The sequence below is a fragment of the Zea mays genome, chromosome 3, assembly GCF_902167145.1.
Source record: "Zea mays cultivar B73 chromosome 3, Zm-B73-REFERENCE-NAM-5.0, whole genome shotgun sequence".
NCBI classification, from domain to species: domain Eukaryota; kingdom Viridiplantae; phylum Streptophyta; class Magnoliopsida; order Poales; family Poaceae; genus Zea; species Zea mays.
The window spans coordinates 167,835,683-167,845,400 of record NC_050098.1 but is presented as its reverse complement, the minus strand read 5'-3'; the positions used below and the strand labels follow the sequence as shown (position 1 = coordinate 167,845,400).

The window sequence follows — 9,718 nt, the reverse complement described above, 5'->3', positions numbered from 1 at the left end:
TAACTAGATAGTACTTACTCTCGCCGATGCTTATGTAAGTTATCGGGCCGAAATAGATCCATGTGGAGTAGCTCGAGCGGCCTGTCAGTAGTCATGATGTTCTTGTGTGGATGGTGGACTCCAACTTGCTTTCCTGCTTGGCATGCACTAGAAATCCTGTCTTTCTCAAAATGAACATTTGTTAGTCCTAAAATGTGTTCTCCCTTTAGAAGTTTGTGGAGATTCTTCATCCCAACATGGGCAAGTCGGTGATGCCAGAGCCAACCCATATTAGTCTTAGCAATTAAGCAAGTGTCAAGTTCAGCTTTGTTATCATTAAAATTAACCAAATATAGCTGACCCTCTAACACTCCCTTAAATGCTACTGAATCATCACTCCTTCTAAAGACAGTAACACCTACATCTGTAAATAGACAGTTGTAGCCCATTTTGCATAATTAAGAAACAGAAAGCAAGTCGTAATCTAAAGAATCTATAAGAAAAACATTGGAAATAGAATGGTCAGGAGATATAGCAATTTTACCCAAACCTTTGACCAATCCATGATTTCCATTCCCGAATGTTATAGCTCATTGGGGATCTTTATTTTTCTCATAGGAGGAGAACATTCTCTTCTCCCCTATCATGTGGTTTGTGCACCCGCTATATATTATCCAACTTGAACCACCGGATGCATAAACCTACAAAACAATTTTAGGCCTTGTTCTTAGGTACCCAAACAGTCTTGAGTCCTTTGACGTTAGAAACAAGCACCTTGGGTACCCAAGCACAAGTTTTGGAGCTCTTGTGTTTGCCCCAACATATTTGGCAACTACTTTGCCTGATTTGTTAGTTAAAACATAAGATGCATCAAACGTGTTAAATGAAACATTATGCTCATTTGATGTAGCAGGAATTTTCTTTTTAGGCATTTTAATATGAGTGGTATGCCTAGAGCTAGAAGCCTCATTTTTATACATGAATGCATGATGAGAAACATTCTGAGGTTTCCTAGCATGAATCTTCCTAATTTTGTGTTCGGGATAGTTTGCAGGATATAAAATGTAACACTCACTATCCTGAACCATGGGAGCCTTACCCTTAACAAAGTTAGACAATTTCTTAGGGGCATTAAGCTTGACATTGCTCCCCTATTGGAAACCAATGCCATCTTTAATGCCAGGGCGTATCCCATTATAAAGCATGCTACGAGCAAATTTAAACTTTTCATTTTAGAGTTCATGCTCGGCAATTTTAGTAGTTAATTTAGCTATGTGATCATTTTGTTGTTTAATCATGGCAAGGTGATCATCCATAGCTTCAATATTAACATCTCTACATCTAGTACAAATAGTCACATGATCAATAGTAGATGTAGATGGTTTGCATGCAGTTAGTTCCTTAATCTTAGCATTTAATTTAATATTCTCATCTCTAAAACAGGAAAAAGAATAATTGCAAACATTCAATTTTTCAATGTTAGAAACTAAACTAGCATTTTCAGTTTTCAGACTAGAAATTGAATCATGACAAATGCTAAGCTCCTTAGTTTAGTTTTCACATTTTCTACTTCCTGAACATAAGCATTTTTCAGTTTAACAATTTTTTTGTTTTCTTTAACGAGGAAGTCCTCTTGGCTTTCCAAGTGTTCATCCTTCTCATTAATGGCTTCTATTAATTCATTTAACTTTTTCTTTTGGTCCATGCTAAGGTTGGCAAAGAGAGACATTAGATTATCTTCATCATCACTAGAGCTACCCTCATCACTAGATGTTGTATATTTGGGGTGGCTCTAGAGTGTTCCTTCTTCTTCTTGCCGTCCTTAGTCATGAGACACTTGTGGTCAACGTTGGGGAAGAGGAGACCCTTGTTGACGGCGATGTTGGCGGCGTCCTCGTCGGAGGACGAGTCGGTGGAGCTCTCATCGGAGTCCCATTCCTGGCATATGTGGGCATCGCCGCCCTTCTTCTTGTAGTATCTCTTCTTCTCCTTCTTCCCCTTCTTGTCCTCGTTCCTATCACTTTCACTAGAAATTGGACATTTAGCAATAAAGTGACCGGACTTACCACACCGGTAGCACACCTTCTTGGAGCGAGACTTGTAGTATTCCCCCTCCTTTGTTTAAGGATTTGGCGGAAGCTCTTGATGATGAGCGCCATTTCCTCGTTGTCGAGCTTGGAGGCATCGATTGGAAGCCTACTTGGTGTAGACTCCTTCTTTTCTTCTTCCGTCGCTTTGAATGCGACGGGTTGCACCTCGGTTGTTGAGGTGGCGCCTTGCTCCAAGTTGACAATGTGTTTGGAGTCTTTGATCATAAGTTCAAAGCTCATAAACTAGCCAATAACCTCCTCGGGAGACATTAGTTTATATTTAGGATCCCCACGTATTAATTGAACTTGAGTAGGATTATGAAAAATGAGGGATCTTAGAATAACCTTGACTATTTCATGGTCATCCCATTTGGTGCTCCCGAGGTTGCGCACTTGGTTGACCATCGTCTTGAGCCGGTTGTACATTGCTTGTGGCTCTTCCCCTTTGTTGAGGACGAATCGACCGAGCTCCCCCTCGATCGTCTCCCGCTTAGTGATCTTGGTCACCTCGTCCCCTTCGTGCACGGTCTTGAGGACGTCCCAAATTTCTTTGGCGCTCTTTAACCCTTGCACCTTGTTATACGCCTTTCAACACAAGGAGGCGAGCAGTATAGATGTGGCTTGAGAGTTAAAGTGCCTAATTTGGGGGACCTCATCCGAGTCGTAGTCCTTGTCCCCTATTTGAGGTACCTGTGCTCCATACTCAACAATATCCCAAATACTTTCGTGGAGTGAGGTTAGATGATGCCTCATTTTATCAATCCACATACAATAATCTTCACCATCAAAATATGGTGGTTTTCCTAGGGGTACGGAAAGTAATAGAGCGTGTTTTGAAATACGAGGATAGCGAAGAGGCATCTTACTATACTTCTTGTGCTCATGGCGCTTAGAAGCGACGGATGACTCGGAGCTCGATGTTGAGGGTGACGAAGAGTCGGTCTCGTAATAGACCACCTTCTTCATCTTCTTCTTCTTGTCAACTCTCCAATGTGACTTGATGGAGGAAGAGGATTCCTCCTTTTGTTTGTTGTCGGACTCCCTTGAAAGAGTCATCCCTGAGCTTGCGGCCTTTTCGCCGGTCATGAGCTCCCTCTTGGCGTTATCTCCAGACATCACTTCGAGTTGGTTAGGCTCTTAATGAAGCACTGACTTTGATACCAATTGAAAGTCATCTAAAGGGGGAGGGTGAATAGGCTAAACCTAAAATTTATAAACTTAAGCGCACACTAAAGCCAGGGTTAGCGTTAGAATTAAATTCAAGTCTGAAGAGAGGGGAAAACAAATCAAACAAGAATCAAGGCGAGTGAACATGGTGATTTGTTTTACCGAGGTTCGGTTCCAAAGAACCTAGTCCCCGTTGAGGAGGTCATAAAGACTGCGTCTATTTCAACCCTTTCCCTCTCTCAAACGGTCACTTAGACCGAGTGAGCCTTCTTCCTTAATCTCATGGGTCACTAAGACTCCGCAAGGACCACCACACACTTGGTGTCTCTTGCTTCGCTTACAAAGCACTTGAGAATAAGAATGGGAAAAGAAAAAAGCCAAGCCAAGCAACAAGAGCAACAAAAGAACACAAAACACACTCTCTCAAGTCCCTAATGGAATTGAGTTGATTTGGAGGCTTAGAGAGGATTCAATATATTTGATGTGTCTTGGAGTGGAGTCTTTTGCTCTTGTATTGAATGAGATGTTTGGAATGCTTGGATAGATATGAATGAGGTGGTTGTGGGGTATTTATAGTCCCCAACCACTTCCATAGCCGTTGGGAAGGCTGCTGGCGATGGGCGCACTGGACAGTCTAGTGCGCCACCAGACAGGCACTGTTCCTGTGCGCCGCCACGACACCCAACCGTTAGGGTTCGGAGCTGGTCGACCGTTGGAGGCTTTGTCCTCTTGCGGCACCAGACAGTCCGGTGCCACACTGGACAGTCCGGGGCCCGATGCACTGTTCACCAGTGGCAGGTACTTTGCATTCGAGCATTGGCGCTGGATAGCTGTTTCCTGCTGGCTCACCGGACAGTCCGGTGGCACACCGGACAACCGGTGATTTATAGCGGAGTGTGCCCTGGAATTCCCAAGTGTGGCTGCTTGACATCTGTACGGTCATGGTGCACCAGACACTGTCTAGTGGCACATCGGACAGTCCGGTGCGCCATTCTTCAGCACACTCAAGTCCTTTTGCTCCTTTAAAATTGTGTCCCTAACTCGGTTCTTTTCTTGGTTTGGGTTGAACCTTATGCACCTGTAATACATGAGTTCTAGAACAAACTAGTTAGTCCATGTGTTTGTGTTGATTATCAACCACCAAAATTAGTTATAGGAAATGGTTATCTCAATTTCCCTTTCAGTTCCGTTATCAACTGTAATGGCCTTTGGCTCACCGAACCTGCAAACAATACTCTGCCAGAAAAACTTCTGGACCGTGGTCGAAGTGATTGTAGCTAGAGGTTTAGCTTCAATCCACTTTGAAAAATACTCCACCGCTACCACAACGTATTTTCAATTTCCTTGCGCTGGTGGAAGTGGGCCTAATAAATCTAGACCCCATATTTGCAATGGCCAAGTAGGCTGGATTAGCTGAGTTAAAGACGAATGTTGTTTTTGGTCTCGCGAAAATGACACAAGATCTGGATCAGGCTCGATGAGAGGAAGAAATATATATATATATATAATTGGGTTTCCAAAATTTTATAGTTTTTTTTGCAAATACTAAATTTTAGGTATTTGATTAATATTAGAAAAACTGAAATTCATATTTAATACTCGAAGAAACATTCCAAAGATTCCAAAAACTCTTGGGAACATCCTCGAGGTATTTTAATCTGTTACGATAACATTTTGCACTCATAAACACTATGCATCATCATGAATGCAACAATCAAAATTCCTCCAAGATTTTATTTTACTAGGCTTACGCCTAGACAAAAAAACAAAATAACTCTTCACTATTTAGGAAAAAGAAAAGAAAAGCAAGAAATGAGAGGGTAACACCAGAATTTGGTGAATATTAGAAAAGAAATTTTATACCGCCAAATTCAGGGTGTTACAGTTGTTGCACGGGAAACCAAATGATAGAGAGGGGGAGGGGGCGCCAGGGGCGCGCGGGAGCACACCGGACCGGACTGGGCTGGGTCGGGTTGGTCGCGGGCCGAGACGGAAGCCCACAACACACACGACCGCTAATCGAAATCCAAAGGCGAATCAAAAACCCGAAACGAGGCGAGACGGATGCGCGATCAAACACAACATCAAACAAAAAGTATGCTTTGGCATGATGCTACACCCATGGCAACTTAAGTTTTTTTTGTTTACACATAATATGGACACTAGCCACTATACTCCTTTGAAGGTTGGAGGAAGGGGCGAAACAGGAAGAGAAAAGAGAGTAACGCCTGAATTTGGTGAGTATCAAAGAAGAAAAATTCTACCCCCAAATTCAGGGCGTTACAATTCACCTCGACATGTGTTTACGGGTCCGATCAACCCAGGCTAGATGGGATACATGGCTTGTGGGTAAAGTTGTACCACCTCTGCAGAGTGTAAAACTGATATGTCAATCGTGCTCATGGTTAAGAGCAACCTGGACCCTCACATGATAATTGAACTTAAAGATGGAAAATAAATCGTGATCTGATGATCTACCAGTGGTTTCCTTAAGTGATTTCACTTAAGTGCTTTTGATATAATCTTATACCTTTGAATTAATTGGGATATTTGGGATACACACTTATTAGTAAGACAAGTGTTGCTATTAAAATATTGGCCAACTAAAATGCTTACTGCTTATCCATAGCCTACCTTGTTAACTTGCATTAATTTCCCCCACTTGCTGAGCCTCGACCATAAGTGAGCTCACCCTTGCTAATATTTTGATCAGAGGGTGATGACGAAGACTTCGCAGATGATGTTGATGAGTTTTGAGTCTAACGATGCGCCAGTCACCTTCCTGTGGAAGAGTGTCCATGTTTAATTCCGTCGTACTTTGATTATGATACTTGTTATGATACAATGATCCAGATGATGTAATAAAGTTACTCTACTCTCTTTACACCTTTATTGCATTGTCTTTTGATATATTACACTTGTGACGTCAACATATGTGTGGAAAATGGATCCTGGCCCACATATGCTATGCATTCGGTTTTGCCCCCAGAACCGGGTGTGACAAGTGGGGATGTTCCCAAGACTATGTGTGAGTATGTACTGTCATGCTGATAGGGACCCTTTGGTGCTACTCCGGCGTGTCACACGTCGGGCCCGGACGTGGTTCGGTGGCAACACTTCTTGTCACAACTGACTATGCTTGTTGCACTGGATTTGGTTGCCCCGCCTTGTAGGCTTTCTCGGCGTGGACTTGGTCGGCCGTTTTGCCTCGCGAGCTTGCTTGGCGAGTACTTGGTCAGTCGTTCCAACTTGCAGGCTTCCTCGGCGGAGACTTGGTCGGTCCGTCCTGTCACATAGGCTCGCTTGGCAGGGGCTAGGTCGGTTGTTCCGCCTCGCAGTCTTGCTCGGCGGGTACTTGGCCAGAAATGAAGTTATGGGCCTTTCTTGGGTACCCTATCCCCAGGTACCCGACACTTCCATTCCTCTTTACTACATGACCAACATCCTTCTACACAAATCTTTCACAAACAAGCTAAACTCCATTATAAAGAACCTTTGGTGGGTAGGCATAAAAGAAGAAAGCACTTCCAATCCCATTACCTTCAGATCATGGGAAGGCATTTGTAAACCCATATCTTTGAGTGGTCTAGGCATCAAAGATCTTCATATAGTAAACAAGAGCTTAGTCAATCATTCGCCCTAGATGGTAGCCTCAAACAAGGATCCTCATCTCTCCAACATCCTCAAATCCAAATACTTTCGCTTTACTTCCTTCTGGAAAGCCTCATCCACAGGATCATCTGTTATGAGTGTTAAAGATGTGTTATATCGAAACTCTTATCAAATCCACAATGGTAAACAATATCAAAACCACTCTTATATCAAAACTTTATATCTTAGATTTTACTTTAAACTTCACTATGTAAATAATACAAGTTAGAGTGTAGAATATTATTTTGCTCGATTGTCTGCTCGACCTGGTGAGATCAGTCAGGATGCGAGTTCTCGATGACACGGATCGATTTCGTCTTATCGTCCAATCGGGAGGCGAGTTTTCGAAGCCACGGGTCGGGCACGTTCGTTTCCCTATGCTAAAATTTAGCACCTATCACATCAAATATTTAGATGCAAGTTAGAAGTATTAAATATATTTTAATTACAAAACTGATTATACAGATAAAAACTAAACGATAAGACGAATCTATTAAGTCCAATTATTCCATGATTCTCTAATGTGATGCTACATTAAATATTTTTTGCTAATTATGGATTAATTAGTCTTAAAGAATTTGTCTCATTATTTGATTTTTATCTATATAGTTATTTTTGTACTTAGACTGATGAGGTGTTTGTTTAGGATTATAAATTGTCCAGGATTATATAATCTAACAAATTTTTAAGTAAGTGTTAGTTCAAAATTTATTAAATTATATAATCTGAATAGATTATAATATCAAACAAACACCATTTATCTTCAATAATTATATTTATTTTTTAAACATTCGATAACAAGTACTTACTAAACTTTATTCTTGCGTAAGAAGTTTCGCTCCCGGTGGCGGTGGCTTCCAGGAGGACTGTCGGGCCTACAAAAGGGCCCCAGCTACAATACGTCGTTTTCACCCGAAATCGAATCGAAAGCCACCATCTATCCATAGAGGTGCGAGGCCATGGCGGCCCAGGAGGCGGTTCCGATCGACGCCATCGGCAGCCAGCTGGAGATAAGTCTCGTCGGGCTGGAGCACGCGGTCCTTCTCACTAACAATCTCGACCTCGCCGGACAGACCTTCGTCGTCGAAAAAGTCCAGGTGCGCCAGGCGCCGGCCTTGCTTGAGGTCATCCAGAGGGCCGTCTGCCATCCCAAGAGGAAGTGGGTGGTCCGCATACCCAACACCTTGAAGTTGCGCCACATCGCCAGGATTTCGAATGAGATCGAGGTGGTCGTTGCCGTCGTGATCCCTCAACTGCTCCGCGACAATGTTGACCCCACCGGCGCGCGACTCCTACGCCGCTACGCTTGGTCCATCTGTCATGCGGCGAGGAAGGTGGATGGCGCCCCCAGGATTCCTGGGGTATCTGTCAGCGTCCGCGGGCCTTTGTGGTCCCTGGCTGCTGATGCCGCCAAGCCGCTCCTGCGATACTCCGCCTATGTTTTCAGCGCGAACAGGAGCAAGGCGTGGTATGAGGCCAACGTCACCAAGCTCGCCCCCGCCATCACCGTCCTTCTGGACTACGTCGGTCAACATTCCGTACAGCTTCACAGTCGACGCGGCTGACGACGATGACGACAGCGACAACGATGACGGCGGTGACGACGACGACGAGCACATGGAGTAGTCGTATGCCGTCATCGATCCCCTCCCCCTCCTCGGCTCCCCTCCCCCGTCTAGTAAGTAGTGTAGTATGTTTGGAACAATATGGAGAGAGTGTTACAGTTCGTCTGTGATGTGGCCCATTTGATTACTACCGAACATGATTTGGCTGTGGGCAATTCACTTGCATATCCTCTGGCAATAATTCACTTGCATATCCTCTCGTACTATTTCTATGATATTTAGGTTTTTTTTTTGTGGATGGAGATTGGTGATGTTTCAGGCAGCAATTCTCTCTGTTCCTCCCTTTACGTATATGTTTATTGTTGGGTAATTTCACGAGCTAGTTACATGGGAGTGGAGTTCAAGCGTCAATGGGATTTGATGCGAGGGCTGTTGAGCAGGCTTGAAGATGTATGTTGTTTCTGTGCATGTGTTCATGTGCTGGGACAACGGGCTATTTTGCCATCAATTTAGGGCCTAACTATTGGGAACATTGGGCTATTTAGCCGTCAATTTTTGGCCAAGCAATTGTGGTTAACAGAGATTGTTAACCCCTACTCCATTTTTATTCAGGGCTATGAATTGTGGTTTTTGTAAACTTAACAGATTATTTACCAATATGTTGTGTGCTTCTGAATCCCATTTCCCCAACTTATTATTCAATATGGCAGTTCGAAAATCATTCAGCTATAGGTCCTCAAGGAAGGTATGCATGTGATTCATCTATGTAGTCTAGGGCTGTTCCGTTTTTTTCATTCCAGTTTGATAGCTTTTGTCAAACTATGTTTTCTTGAACTGTATAAATGGCTATCATTTTGTGGGCAAAAAGAAAATGGGGTGATACGTGGTTGCCTTATTTTTAATGAGGGAGAAAGCTAAGACTTAATTGGTTTTGTGTGTTATACATCGCATCTTGTGATTTTTTATGTTATGTTGGATACAGTTGGGCTTTCATTTGTGAGATTCTAGTACATGTGCACGCAACGTGAGCTTGTCATTGTTGTTAGTGTCTGCAGTGAGCTAGTCATTCAGCTTATTTGCTTGGTTTTAATCCGTACAGGCTTCTACCACTTATACATTATTTTTTGTCTCTATAAATTATAGCTGCAACAGTCTAAACAGTTGACTTTAATCTGAAGCGAACAACCGATTGTTGTTCAATATACTGTTTTTTGTGTACTTTTTCTTAGATTGGCAGTTTTGTGTCTCTTTTTTAGACTCATTATT

At 43.0% G+C, this 9,718-nt stretch overlaps 1 protein-coding gene across 1 annotated transcript; it reads left to right on the top strand.

The window, feature by feature from the left end:
• The first annotated feature begins 7,797 nt into the window (after positions 1-7,797).
• LOC100278687 (uncharacterized) lies at positions 7,798-8,703 on the top strand. The gene is given in 2 exon segments (NM_001151883.2): positions 7,798-8,414; positions 8,416-8,703. Coding segments are annotated over 2 exon segments (666 nt in total). The 5' UTR covers positions 7,798-7,846; the 3' UTR covers positions 8,514-8,703.
• The last annotated feature ends 1,015 nt before the right edge of the window (positions 8,704-9,718 follow it).